Here is a 15,484-nt window from a genome sequence, read left to right as displayed (position 1 = left end):
CACATGTGTGTGTGGGGGCCCCATTTAGGTTAGTGGAGACATTGGACAGACGTTGTGGCCTCCCTTTGAAGTGTACCTTAGGAAACACACACGTCTTAACGTATTTTATTTAGCCTATGAGTGTTTTTTAAAGCAGTTATTATGCAGTTTTTGAACCAGGGCCAGACGTCAATCTGTCCAATGGTTGAGAACAGTTTACCACAGTAACGTTCAGATGGTGAAGATGTGGAAAAAGGTTAAAAATAAGGTAGTTTTCTGTTGCATTGTCTCACACTTGTGTTTTCATTGAGGTTTTTCATGCGATTTTTTTTAAGTATTGGTTGAAGGAAATGGCAAAATTTGAAATAAGTTTCTCAATTTCTTAAAAAAAAAAAAGTGAGATGGTTTTTGGATTTTCCAAAAAAAAAAAAACAAACAAAAAAAAACGTGTCCACCGTGTTTTGTGTTACTGAAAATTATAAAAATTCAGAGATTCTCGGCTTCATAATTTGGAAATCATAGCTTGTGAGGCTAACAGTTCAGTGCGTCAACTATGATCGTAGCTTAATCTGTCTTTTCTGTTACTGGGGTATAAAAAACCCTGTTTAAACTAAATGAGCAACCCTTAGCCTGGCAGGGGGCAAGTAAAGCCTGGTGGCCCGCCAGGCTTATAGTACACTGGGGGAAACCCTGGAGTTCCTAGAAACTTTGAATAAATAATAAAATATCACTTTATTTAGAGGCTTCTTATACAGTCTTCAGGGGTGGCATTGATTTTGTTTCTGAGTGTTGAGAGACAGGCAGAAATGTTCCAGCTTAGCTTAAACTACAGGGTTCTAAAGCCCGTTAAGCTGAGCAGGGCCCTAGGTACAGTAGTGATGTGTGTGTTAGTATGCATGCGTCGTCGTCTTTCCACCAGCTGTGCTCAGTCCTGCCTGACATTGAAAACCTTCACCTGAAACTCTGCGAGCGTATAACATCTCTACACGCACTCACACTCCGTAGGTGTGTGTTTGATCCACATACTTGTGAGACAGGGAGCTCTAATTAGCTCTCACTCCTCTTTAGACCCCTTTTAGATCCCCCTCTCTTCTGCAAGCCAAGCACTCCGACACACACACACACCTGATTTCATTAATGTTGATTGGCCCAGTAGGACCCCTTTGCTGCCTTGCTCTCTCTCTCACACACACACACATACACACATCCCTCCTGCCATAAAAGCATTTTACACCTATGGTGTTTTAGCTTCACACACTCACACGCGCGCGCGCATGCACACCTCCCCTGCCTCTCACCTTCTACACTCTTAATTAACGAGTGAGGAGAAAACTGCTGAATACAAAGAAAGACATCGCATTACAATCAAAAAGAGAAGAGGAGAAAGAAGGGAGTGAAAAAGACGAGAAACATGGGAGAGAGTACGGAAAAAATGGACGAGGAATCCTGGGCGTGTTGGAGAAGAAAGAGGAAGACACCAAGTAGGGGAAAGGGGAAAAATGGGAGGAAGAAGTAAATTAGGCTTCTTTAGAGAACAGAGAAATGTAAAAAAGACCTGAAGAATAATGGAAATAAAAATGAAAAAGTTTAGTGAAGAAGAGGAGAAATAAAATGGAAGCTGCAGCTGCAGGAGAAATGAGGATTTCCTGGGACAGCACTGAAAAATGCGACCTTGTTCTGAGACCTGGTGACATTTTCTCCACCCTGCTGATAGACTCCTAACGAGGCAGGTCAGCGTCATTTTTAACCAGGACACACACACACACACACGCACACACACACACACCAGGAAGGAGGTGAATGTAATTTTGGTGACAGATGTGAGGAGAAGAAAAACCTTATAATAGTAACACCGTAAAAAAAAGAGGAAGAAATAAACAGGAAGTTGCTTTACATCTTCATCCGTCGTTTGATTACATATTAATACCAACGTGGTGGGAAAATATAAGAATATAACATTTACAAATGTTTTGAGTTTTCAGAGGGTAGCAACATTGGGATACTATAGAAATGCCCAAAACACTGCAAAAACACAAAATCTTACCAAGTAGTTCTAGTCTATTCACTAGTACAAATATCTTAGTAAATTTTCAACAAGAAATATGAGCTTGTTTTAAAGTTAATAATTCCTTAATATTGATGAAAATGTTCTATTTCCATTGGCAGATTATTCCACTTATAAAAAGCTGTTTTCACCATGTTTTTACTTTTTGTTTTTTTTTACATTTTTATCAATATTAAGGAATTATTTATCTTCTTAATGAGAAGTTTGTCTTAATCAAGTGTATGAAGATGTTTGCAGTAGAAACTGGACCTCAAACACTTGTTAAGGTTTCGTGTTTTTGCAGTGTAATCACTCAGAAATCAGCGGGTAACTGAGTTTCAGGTTCACTGGTCAGTCAGAAATGCAGCCAGTGAACACACCACATGTTGGCACTATCGGGTCATGCCGAGAACACTTCAGTGCAGTAGTTGTTACTGAAGGATGAGGAATCTAAGCTGACCATTCCTGTCTTTTTCTTTTTTTTTTAAGATTTTGATTAGTGGCCTTTATTTGATAGTTAATTGACAGGAAAGTGGGTAATGAGAGAAAGGGGAAGACATGCAGCAAAGGTCGCCAAGGCTGGGAATCAAACCTGCGACAGCTGTATCAAGGACTAAGGCCTCCATATGTGGGTTGTGCTTAACCCCTGCGCCACCACAGCACAACCCGACCATTTGCTGTCTTACAGGAGTTTCAAATGAAGGGTAGAAGTCATAAGAAGCTATTTCAGACGCCATGTTGCCTCCCTCAACATGGCGTCTGGTACATCAGGGAGCTGAACTTCAGTCGGTGATGATCGATTCACTCTTTTTCTATAGACTCCTACCTATTTATGGTTCAGTATTCATAGATTTTTTTCTAAAATAATTAGAAAGTGCAGCTTGGGAAGCTGAAAATAACCTGCTGCAAAGCTAAAATCATGGATGTTAGCTTTTTTTGGTAGTGCTAAGACTATTTCTTTTGAGTATTAGTGCATAAAAATGTACACTTGGTGTTTGAACTGCTAAAATAGATGGTTACAAATGTTTTTAGAAAAGAGTTTTGAGTATTTGTGGGAAGTGGTGGTGATGGGGCGAACCCTCATGACTGTAGCTTAGCTACAGCGGATGCTCTAGTTCAGGGTTCACAAACTTTTCAGGGTCTTGACCTTTTGAAAAAAGACGACCTATAATTTTGATGAACTTCTACTGCAGGATGCGTGTTTTTCTTACACAGCCACTACTTTATTTACATTTTTGGGGTTGTAAAATAAAAAAAAGCACAAAACATGAATAGATTTTCTTGTTGACTTTTATGGAAAACGATAAACTTTTTAACCAAATGACAAGAAAAGTAGATTTAAAAACATGTTGCTGGTACTTTTAGTGATTTTCTGCAACTATTCCATGAAAATAAAACCTGTATTTATTTTTATGTTAGCTGGTTTATTATTTTTACCCATGTTTTTATTAAGTTATTGTGAAAAATCTAAAGACCTGCAGACCTCTGCTCCATTTTAAAATGTCAAAGCAAGAACAAAAACATTGTTGAGATATTTAGTGATGCTAGTTCCCATTAAAGTGTTTCCCTGCTTCAACACACCTGATTCTGATTACTGCTGTTCAGTAAAAGTCTGTTAATCAGCCAACTGGAAAAAAAAAAAAGGATTTAAAACTTGTTTGAACAAACTTTATGGCCCCAATTTAGCTTCGTAAACATTGGTTTCACTCAGAAAAACAAACTGATAAAGTCTCAGAATGAGAAGTTGTAACGAGCGCCGCTCCTTCGCTGTTTCCTGTCTCCGCCATGTGACAACATTATTCAGCTCAAACTGTACAGGGTTCAGTAATTCACAGCCAAAGAATCGTCTTCCCCCGATTTGAGCGGATCTTTGAAGTGAATGGATCTTAACATTCGGTTCTCTGAAGAACTGCAAATATTATCGCTAATTTAAACATTTTGGCCCTTCTTAAAGGGAAATTCAGTGTTTTTGTGACTCATGTTATTCAAGTGTCTTTAATGAAGGTCAAAATATTTCATGAGAAGAATTTTGATTTATTATTGTCTCAATTTTGATTAATGACATTACTGGAAATCTATTTTTTTAACACAAAATCATCAATAAGAAGATGCAATAAATAGGTTTTATCATCGTTTTTAACCTTATCGCAACACTTCCACAAATGTTTGTGTCGATATTATCTGATGTTGAAAAAACTGATTTTCTGCAGCATTGGCATTAAATACGAAACGCAATTAAAATCACACGTGAATAAGTTTAATGTGATAATTTAAAAACATGCAACGCCGTCATGCATCTACCACTTCCTGTCGTCTTCGTTGCCGTTTCCGCCAGTAGTAACATCCATGTTTCTATTGGAGTTTTGTAAAATATACTAATTTTAAAATAGCAGAAAAGTTAAAACTGATCAGAAAGGTGTTTGTTTTTTTCTTTAAGTTGCCGTGTTTTCATTAAACAACTTTATTTCTGTTATTCCAATTTTACATGATCAACGGAAACACAGCTACCGTTGTTGTCAACGTCCAAGTTCAAAAGTCACTGACATCATTTCCTACTTTAGTTTTGAGCTGCTGTTGACTTTGATCTTTGTCACTTTGGTGTTTGGTTTTTTTTAAGCGCCCAGTTTTTTGCTGTTTTCCAAAAATAAAAGCGTCATTAGCCGAAACCCTGACTGTCCTGCAGTAAAAGTCGTGATGAAGTTGGTATTTTTAACCAGAGTAAAGTTTCAGATTACAGTTTTAAGGTCACCACTGAGGGGATCGTCACGGCAACTCTTTAAGTTTCAGAGCATTTTTTTTTTAACCTGCAGCCTGAAGGGGAAGAAAACGTAAAAGAGGGCAGGAGAGGACAGAGAGAAGAATGGGGAGGGATAAAAATAAGAGGTAGAGGACAGGAGGGAGCAAGAGGATGGGATGCATGTAGAAGAGAGGGATGAAAGAGGAGGAGAGGAGGGGGTTTGAGTGGATTGTGAAGTGATAAAAATAGGGAAGGGCAGGAGATGAGAGGGATGAAAAGGAGGGAAGGCTGGGAATATGAAGGAGGAAGTGAGCGCAAGATGAAAGAGAAAATTTAAGAAAGTTTTATATTCCAACGCGGAAAGTCTTACTCAAATCTTTAAGGAGTGAAGAGGTAAAAAGACGAGTATGGAAGCAGCAGAGGGCAGGGGAAAAAAGACGGAGAGAGGAGGGAGGGCAGGTTTATGGTTGCTGTTATGCAGAAATGTAAACAGTTTGCAACGTTCGCAGAAAACAATGACACCGCGGGGAGAGGAAGGTGTGCGAGCGTCTCTGTTGTATGTACGAGTGTGTTTAATGTGTGGGTGGGTGCAGCAACAGCACCGCAGGGAGCGGAAGGAGAGCGACGGAGGTGAAATGAGAAAGAGAGGAGGGAGGGAGGGAGAAGGGGGTCCACCCTGGCAAAACTGGGGATATGAGATTTCTATCATAAACGGATACTGCATAAAGGAGAACAAGGAGGAAACGACTTCCTCTTTAAATAATCATGATCCCAGATGGAAACTCTGGATTTACTTCATTTAGGACTGAAGCTGAAGCTCCGGGAGCGTCTGACAGCAAAATAATGACGTTTAAATCACGTGTGTCAAACCCAGGGTCCGGGGGCCAAATCTGGCCCACCATAGCTGTTATGGGGCCCCTCTGGACTCCAGAGGGATGAATAAAACCTTTAAGGTCACAGTTGTGTGCTCAGGTGTTGTTTTATCAAATCAAAGCAGTTTTGTATCTGCATGCTGCCAAAGTACATCAATCAGAAATTCACTCAAAATCAACAGATTCTCACATTTTCTTGTGAGTTTATTGCAACATTCCTGCTAAAATGGTCAGAAACATTTTTGTCTAAGTAATACTGACGCCCACCTGCAGGTGGCGGTATGTCTTACTTCTGCTGCCTCAGCCTGACTTGATGCCAAGTTACCGTCCGACATCGATGTGGCGAGTAACAAAAAGTCACGTTTACAGAAATAAGCACACTTTTTACTTGAGTAATTGTATCTCTACTCTTACCTGAGTAACATTTCTGGATTTTCTACCCACTGGATGAAGAACAAACATGTTTTAACCAAAGATCCACAAGACAGACACACACCTGCAGTTTTTGTTAAAGTTTCATAAGATTTTTACTGAAAGAAACTAATTGGGAAAAATGTTCTTGTTATTTTTTCTTACTTTTATGAATTATTATCATTTTCAAAATACCAAAATTTCCCCTTAGCTTGACATTTTGGTCCGTCTGATGATGTAATTTTTTTAACTATTAAATGACTGATAATTTGATCAGTTACTCAGTATTGAGTAGATTTTTTTTATACCAAATACTAATTTCTTGGACAGATGCTTTTTACTTTAGTGAGTTAGTGAGTAAAAATATGTTGAAGTAGTTCTACTCTTTCTTGAGTAAATGAATAAACAGAAACCGCTTTTTAACTGTCCGTTGAGTTGAAAGTTTCTGAAGTGTTTGTTAAAATTTGACAGATAAAACTGAAATACAATAAAAGATAATAAACCTCTGAAATCGGGTTGTTTGTGTTTTCCTCCAGAGTCCCGAGCGTTCCTGAAGACCCCCATGATGTTCTAGACCGAACAACAATCCTTCCTCCTCTTCCTGTACAAACTCCACCAGCCCGTTTCCACGACAACCACGACATCCACTGGATTACATCACGGCGAACGCAAACCCCAGACGTTTTGTTTCCTTTCCCACACGGATACAAAACAATGAGACTACTAAGAGACACACTGGACTTGTTTTGGGGTTCTCTTTGCTTCCTCTTTTTAGACGAACCTTCCTGCGCTCATTCCCGTTCTTATGAATTCATTCCAGAACTTTTTTCCTCCCAGAACCTGACGGACGCGTCGTCGCTCCTGAGAAAACAGAACAGGGCCGAACACAACTCACGTCTGGAAAAGAATAAGAGACTCATCTGTGATTGGACAGACTGACGGGAAACGGTCCAATCGTGCGACTCAATCTGCAGGAGACTCTTCCTGATTGGTCCTGACTTACGGTTTATGGGGTAAAAAAATATATAAAGACTCAACCTCATTGGCTGATTGCTGGATCGGCCAATCAGAGGAGCGGAATGAAAAGGATTTAAGTATAAAACGTTACGAGACAAAAACACTGAAGAAGAACTGGAGGAAAACTAAAAGAGCGCATGGGAAAACTTCTGACGGCTAATTTTACACTTTGAACTCTTCATCCTCTAATAAAACCATCTCTGCCCCTTTTTCTTTTCTCTTCACATTAAACTACAGTACTGCTTCTCTGCATGACTCCTCACTTGTTTTCTCCTGTTTTTTATCCCGTCGTTTTCTCGGTAAAGGAGGCGATGCTCTGAAAATGTCGGACGCAGCTTTTCGATGTGTAAACTATTTTCTATTCCCCTTAAAAATGTGGAATCGGTTTCTGACATGATGCAAAACTTTAGAACATCATTTTTACTACAATGGAGTGATTTTTAAAACATGGTACAGTAAAATCTGCTCCTCGATGTTTTTCACATTTTATTCCAGAAAGCAGAAAAATACACAGTTTCTGGTGGTTAAAACAGAACGCTTAAGCTGCCCTGATGCAAACTTCTTTTCGATGATTTTGGATTAGAAATCAAACAAACCTGCATTTTCTGCAGGTGTTGAAATCAAGCGCTCCTCATCTAATACCAGAAACCTTTTTATTTCCTAGATTTTCAGACCTACTCCGAGTGCAGACTGTTGTGTTGAAGCTTTGTTTATTCCACTGCGTGTTTTGTTCATTTGTTGATTTTCAAACGTGTGTGTGGGACGAATGAGGGCGGGAATCGGTCAGGGTGGGCGGGGCTTGGGCTTAAAGGGACATACTGTGTAGATAGAAACAACATTCAGCATTTTGTTTGTTTTATTTTCTTCTCCTGATGATCTCTCGGTCTGTCACTGTTCTCTGGGTTTGAAATGACTGCAAATATACAGTATTATAATGAACTGGAATGTCTTGTGGTGTTTTACACACACACTAGTCAGCGAGCGTTGGACTGTCAAACGTCAAACTAAAACACGATTAAACGTCCAGTTAAAAGACTAAATGGCAGCCATTTTCATTTGAATTCAAGGTTTTGTTTTCTATGATGAGTAAACACGTTAGGCCTGTCACGATAAATTCTGCAGGACGATAAATTGTCTCAGAACTTATTGTGATAAATTGTTTTGAAAACATTTTCAACTGATATAATAGTAATAATGCCATAAAAATGGAAGAACAAAGTCTCAAAGATTGGCAAATATTTAAACACTTGCACTGGAAGACGTTTGGAATATCCAAAATAAAGAAATAAAACAACCGAAACAACGAATTAAATAAATTATGAAGTCTCTGTAAACAAAAACAGGTCAGTTGAGACCAAAACACTATAAATCAATCGTTTTAATTTATCACGTGATTAATCGATTTACTGCTTATTGCCAGAGGCCTAGCTGTGATAGCTAACATGCTAGCTACTGTTGAAGCAGCATGTGGGTAACCATGGTAACCAGTGGCAGTTTAAAGGCCGTCCGCCTTGTTTACAAGCAAATAATCCCTCGATAATCGTGATCTAATTTAAAGGACACACAGTGTTTCCAACATCAGTAAACAATAATCAGTCTTCACTGGAAAGCGCTTCCGTCTCCGGATGGCCCTGAACGCACCGAGCCTGGTTCGCTGCCGTTTAAACCGCGTCTGTAAGCGAACGCATCACCAGCGTCTCCGACCAGGATGTAACACTGTCTGTCTGTCTGTCTGTCTGTCTGTCTGTCAGGGAGGTTAAGGCGTTTATGCTCACACACTCCTGATCTCCACCTGCCGATGACGGCTACACACACACGCACCGAACTGACAGTAAACACACACTCACACACACACGTGGTGTATGTTCCATTTAGACTGTATGTTTACTCTGCATTAGGAGCTTAATGAGGTGAGGCCTTTCCCTCTTTCCCTTACTTTCTCTTTAATGGATCTCTACCTCTTTCTCTCTCTCTCCATATTTGTCTTTTATTCACTCTCTCATGTCTCTCCCGCTCTGTTTTCCTTTCCCCTCTTTTACAATCATCCCCACTGTCACTCTTTTGACCTTTGCTTTTCATTTTTCCATCCTGAGTTTTCATCTTCTGTCTCTTTCTGTCTCTCCATCTCTCTCCGTTTACCAAATAGCTGATGTCACTTTTTCCATTTCCCACTAATGGAGGCAGAAACACTGAGCGATGGACGGTGGAGGGGAAGCAGCCGCAGATGAAGAAGGATGGATAGAAAGAGAAGGAGGCAACGAGGAAGGAAGAAAAGGTGACAGTGTGGGAAAAGAGATTGAAGGATCCCAGGGTCAAAACAAGATGGAGGAAAAGAGACGGCAGGAAGAGGAGCAGCGATTTGAAGTGATATTTTGGAAAAGAAAGTGTTGGTTTAGAAAAAAACATAACAGGAAGTGAATATTTCTTTAGCCATTAGCTTACTAAACAAACGATTAGTTAGCGATATTAACATTTCAAACTTTATATTAAAACTAATAAAAAGACAGTACAGAATTTGATCAGAATAAAATAAAGTGATATTTTAGTGATTATTTTAGTAATTGATTATTCTGTTGACTATTTGAATAAAAAGTCACGTTCTGTAGCAGCTATTTAAGCTAGTATAAGAAATATGTGGCAGAAAATGCTACTAAAGCTATTGCTTTGTTTTCATACATTTTATTGCTTAAAATGCAATGCAATTTAAATATTAGTTTCTAATTTAAAGTCTGACAAAACATGTTTTAAAGTGTGAAAAAAGGTGAGAAAACATTTTACATTAACATCTAAAAATTAAGACTTAAATTGAGGCATTTTTAAACACTAACTTTCATATTAGACTTCATTAACAGTCTTGAAAGTTTAAATCTGAAAAAACTTTCATAAAATTTATATTTCTAATTATGAGAGACAAAAGTGGGCATAAAACAAATGTGCACCACACTTTTAAGATATTTATGAGTTAGAAATCCACAATTTCCTTTTCTACTTTATTATTTACAACTTCCTGTTGGCCTGTTTTAACTTTAGCATGACTAAATGTAAATAGTTTGAGGCATAGTGCTGCTTTAAATTAAGTCTGTTGACAATCTGGACCACCCGACTTTCTACTTTTCATTTTATAAAACTACGGGAGGCAATTATAGACACGTTGCCCCCATCCGCCTGGTGGAGGGTAAAACCGCTGCTCGCTAATGACGACTACTTTTGGTTTTAGCTGTCAACTTGTGAAAAACAGAAAAAGGGACACAGTGCTTTGCTACTAATTGTCAACACTGACTACTAGATAACAAGGTCAACGAAAAGTTTTAATTAAAAAAAGTTGTGAGGAAGAGGGAAGTAGGTTAGCTAAGCTAGCTTGACTTTGACAAACCTAACATTTAGATGTGCTGTGGAATTTGAAGTGTTTCGGTTCAGTTTAATAATAATAAAAAAGGCAAACTAAACACCAACTGACAGATCATCAGTAGAGGAGGTGTTTAAATTAGCTATTTTTCTGCATTATTTTTCACTTTGCTGTAGCGCAAAGTGCTAACGGAAACGTTCTGCTCCAGCAGAACGACTAGCGATGGCAAGTAAAAGAATAGTTTTGTTGGACAAAATTTGTGGATGTAAACAATAACATGCAATATGTCCATATTAGGACTTTGAACCACCTATTTAGTAACCACATTTATGCTTAAACCAAACCATTACCAGTATAACCTTAACCAACATCTCTAAACCTCACCACCAACCGGACAAAAGGGGGTCCACCAGGTTAGAACCAGGCTTTGGTCCCCATAAGGACTGTCGGTCCTTACAAGGTTAGGGAATATTCCAGAGAAGGTCCTGAATAGGCTAGACAATCAAGTACGTACACACACACACACACACACACAAACACACACACTCTCCATCATTAGTCTTCATTAGAGTCTTTATGAGGAAAATTAGGAAGGGAGTTTCTTCCCAAACTGAACCCTGGGGTCCAACCTGCCAGCCAGAGTCTCTCTGTGTGTGTGTGTGTGTGTGTGTGTGTGTGTGTGTGTGTGTGTGTGTGTAATTGTAGTTAATCTCTTCAATGATTTTCAGTGGATCAGAGAAGAAAGGATTTTGGACAACAGCGTCTGTTGGACAAAATCTAAAGATTAACTCTGTCCATCATCAAATCCTTGGGTGGAAAACAAAAAAAGAAAGAAAATCTGAAGGAAATTCTAAAAATACTCAACATTAACCTAGTAGAACATAAAACAAATTAAAACATTACTATAACAATGGTTAATGAAACCTTAAAGAACATTTATTGATTTGAATCAATCATTTTTAGTGTTGTAACTGAGGACTGGCTAAGACCCTCCTCCTGGCTCTGATTGGTTGGTTTTGGTCGGGAGGAAGTGGAAGAAACTGATCCTTTCACAGTTTACCTGTCTCATGTAATACTTTTATGGCAGTTTTAAAAAACATTTAAAACTACACTGTACAAGCTGCAGCCCTCAAGAACGATCAATGAGTATATTAAAGACAAATTTTAATTTTAAAACAGAAATATTTGCACTCAATTCTCCTAAAGTTGGATAATGGAGGTTTCCACAGTTTGTAGCCATTAATTCCTCCTTTATATTTATTCTGACGCTTATTACTGACTGCTGATAAAACACAGAAACCAGCTACTGAGTAGATCACTAATTTTGTACCTGTTTGTATTCCTACAGCATGAACTGTGTGTGTGTGTGTGTGTGTGTGTGTGTGTGTTTTCTGCCTATTGAACTGGTTAAAATGAATAAACACCACCGTTTCTTTCTCTTCGTCTCTCAGCGCTCGTTTGCTTCGTCCCCCTCTCTTTCAATTTCTCCCACACACATTCACAATCGTATTCATTCAGAGTGAAACTCGCACACGTGTGTCCCTTCATCTCTCCCTTTCTCACACACAATAAACACTTGTCAGTGGACGACATCAGACGTTTATTCTTGCTGGAGCGAGGGATTTGTTTTTGTTCTTCCTGTCATTCGCCCATTTGACTTGATGGATGGAGGGTGGTGACGCAAAACACCTGCCACACACACACACACGCACACACTCAAAAACTTCTCACATCATTTTAAAGAGGCTCACAAATACTGTTTATCAAAATATAGTTGGGTTAATTGTGCACAAACTAAACAAATTAGTCAGAATGAGTCTCCTAAACTAGTCAAATCCTATTTTTTTAAAAGTTCTTTTTTTGTCTTTCTTCTTCTGTGGTTTCAGGTTGATACAAGCGGTCACGGTTGACTTCCAGCTTGACCTGAAGTGTAAACAGCAGTTTATCTCCATCGAGGACAAATGGACAGCGAAAACACAGAGCAGGAAGAGACGAGAAAATCTGGCTCTCGGTATGTTAGTTAAGAAAACTGTGTGTTAAAAGGAGGAAACGTAAGAACACCTGCCCTAAACATCCACTAACAACCCAACCAGGCTCCAACGGGGAATCCTTCCGGAGACACAAAGTAAACACAGCTGAGAGCCACAACTCAACTCTGAGACTGCAGAAAGGATTTAACACGGAGGTTTTTCTTCTTTGCACAACTTCAGTCCTTCTAATTGGAGATAAAAACTCCATAACTGAGCTTAAAAAGGTGGTTTTAATTGTAATATCTTGTGATAGAGGTCTGTATGAAAGCATATTAGAAAATTGAGTGGAAGAAAGAAAAGCTGCACCAGCAATCGGGAGAACTGAAGCATTATTGGGATTGCCAAGTAAAATACATGTAATAATTTGGAAAAGACATAATTATCAACATTACAAGAAAGAAAGCCTCGACATATTTAACTCTAACTCTTACGCTACCCTAACCCTATTTAACCAACAATAACTAATACAAACTGAATCACAACGACATAAAACTAAACTATGATGAAAAACACAGAACTTTTGATCATTACAGACACAAAAACAGACGAGGACAAAAGAACAAACATGTTTTCAGCAAAACATTGGAGCAACTATTTCTGTGAGCCGCGATCCTGGGGGTGGACGTGTGTGTGGCCCATATGGCATCATGGGAATAAAGAAAGAAATGCACACACACACACACACACACACACACACACACACACACACGCTCCAACTTTGGACATAAATTGATACCAAATTAGAAACTTTCTCTTTTTTTTCCCTTGAAACAGAGTCAGGAGCTTGGCAGGCAGAGCGGACACTTGACCAGAGGGAGACGGAGACGGACAGAACGTGAGAACGGAGGAAGAGGAATCAAAATAACTTCATGACTGGACGCAGGGTGATTGAGGCGAAAATTGATCCGGAGGGAACCGGTCTGTATTGGCCGTGTTGTTTTAGCTGGATGACCTTGGACAGCCTCGCGCAGATAGCAGCTGGTCATCTCCGAGTTTAAATTTGGTTTGAGATCTGGTTGGAGCGCAACTACGTGGAAAACAGATGGAGAGCGAAGGAGGACAGAAGAGACCAAACTCCTGCAGCCTGACTGAGGATTCGCATTGGCAAATTGTTATTCCATTCACTTTTATTTCATTTCCAGAAACGCTTTCGCGTCGCTTAAAAAGAGCGGCGGAAGTAAACCGCGGCTCTGGCCGAGTCGGACTCTTTCACACATGCCAAGAAAAAAACACTTTGAGTTTGGTTAAAAGGGAGAAGATTCGACGAAAACTTCCTGCAGAAAGTCAACCGTCTCATTATGTGGGCATTTTCTCATCTAGTAGTTACAGTTGGACCCAACGCTAGTGACCCAATTCAGCGTCAACAATCTGCTTAGAAATGGACCACAACCAAACATACAGTGAGAGCTGGTTCAGATAAAATAAGGCAGAAAAATCAGAGAACATATTCTCAAAGACCAATACACTTTAAATTCTAATGAACATTTAACACCGGAACTGGGAGACATTTTAAATATCCAAGATAAATAAATAATAGAAAAAACAAATAAAATGAATTATGAAGTCTCTGTAAACAAAAACGTTGTTCAGAAAATGGACAAGTTGAGACACCAGACAGAAGACTTTCATCAACCAGTTCATCAAAAAAGAAAAAGGGCAAATTATGTAAATGGAGATGATTACTTTTGATTCAATTTATGATGCGATTAATTTATTTATCACTTATTGCAATAGGTCTAGTAGTTGGTAAACAACAAAAGACATCATTTAATTAAAAATAAATGTATCGTCCGAATCTGATATATCGGTATCGGATGATATTTTTTTAACATATTGGTTAAAAAATGCGATATCGACATTATCAATATTTTGGATATCGACCCGATACATAAAACTGGTCAAATATTAACAACCAATATTTATTTCCGTCTTGTTGCCGTTTATTTTTGGTCCATTGTTCTTCCAATGGCATCAAAACAGTAGAGAAATATGTACAATATCAGTAAATATTAATTATCAGCAATATTAACATCGCATATAGATATCGGCCCAAATCTTCATATCGGAGCATCCATAATTTTTTTAAATAATTTTTACATTTTAAATTGATTTAATTGTAATTCCTCTGAGAAATCCAACTTGACTAAAACAAATACAGAATTTCACAAGAACTGCCAATTGGAAACAGCCTTCATGACCATCAATGTTAGAAAAGACAAAAAATAATAATTCAATTAAGCTTATTTTAGCTAAAGGGTCTAAAAACTTTAGTAAAACCCCGTTTTACTAAAATGGTCAGAGCCCATTAAACCATGAAAAAATTTTGCCAAAATACAAAAACACCAGAAAAAAAGAGATCTGCATTCACATTTAATAAACCAACCTTTTAACAAGAAACAATGAACTGTTAAATTTTTTAGAAAACGAGCGAGAGCGAGGAGCAGAATAGATCTGAAGTGAGCTGTGATATCCAGTCCTCAGGTCTGTTGTGTGATCATTTCACAGCCTAAATGTCCAAAGGTCAGCTGTTAATAATGGCAAGCCCCGAGGAGTGAGCGTATGCAGATGTGTGTGTGAGGGAGGCAGACAGCGAGTGTGAAGGCCTGCATGTCACACCTTTCTGCTCTAAATGCCATGTAGTCTGCCGTTAGTGTCACCGCTGGACCGTCCCCACGAGGCCGGGAGATCAGCGTGCGTTTGGAAATTTAACCGACACCGAGCAGTTTCATGAGCAACGATCCGCGGGTCCAGAGGCCCGCGCCGCGCTCAGACGAGTCTCAGCTCTTCAGCTAAAAGTAGAAAACGGCAACAGCAGGAGAAAGTTGGGCTGATTTAGACGCGGTTCGATTAGGAAGAAACATTTTCAGCTGCAGTGTGTAAAACAAAGCAAACTAGTTGAAAGAAACTGTTCTCACCTCGCCTGTGGGGGCGCTGCCCCAAGAACCACTGAAGGAAACAACGTAAAAACTAAAGAAGAAAACAGAGTGCAACTTTCTACTTCACAAAATGGGAACAAAAATGGAGTAGCGCCAGATATTAGCGGTTGTA

At 39.0% G+C, this 15,484-nt stretch overlaps 1 protein-coding gene and 1 long non-coding RNA gene across 2 annotated transcripts in view; one reads left to right on the top strand and one right to left on the bottom strand.

The window, feature by feature from the left end:
• Positions 1–7,322, top strand: part of dachb (dachshund b) — a 93,566-nt gene extending 86,244 nt beyond the window's left edge. Inside the window, exon 12 of the mRNA XM_007568154.2 lies at positions 6,580–7,322. Coding sequence (XP_007568216.1) covers positions 6,580–6,617 — 38 coding nt within the window. The 3' untranslated portion in view covers positions 6,618–7,322. The remainder of the gene's footprint in view (positions 1–6,579) is intronic.
• Positions 1–15,484, bottom strand: part of LOC107838187 (uncharacterized) — a 42,649-nt gene that overhangs the window by 16,058 nt on the left and 11,107 nt on the right. The gene's annotated exons all lie outside the window — the stretch shown is intronic.

The sequence above is a fragment of the Poecilia formosa genome, unplaced genomic scaffold (genome assembly GCF_000485575.1).
Source record: "Poecilia formosa unplaced genomic scaffold, Poecilia_formosa-5.1.2 Scaffold218, whole genome shotgun sequence".
Taxonomy (NCBI): domain Eukaryota; kingdom Metazoa; phylum Chordata; class Actinopteri; order Cyprinodontiformes; family Poeciliidae; genus Poecilia; species Poecilia formosa.
Note: the sequence above shows the minus strand (reverse complement) of the source record. Positions and strands in the feature narration are given on the sequence as shown.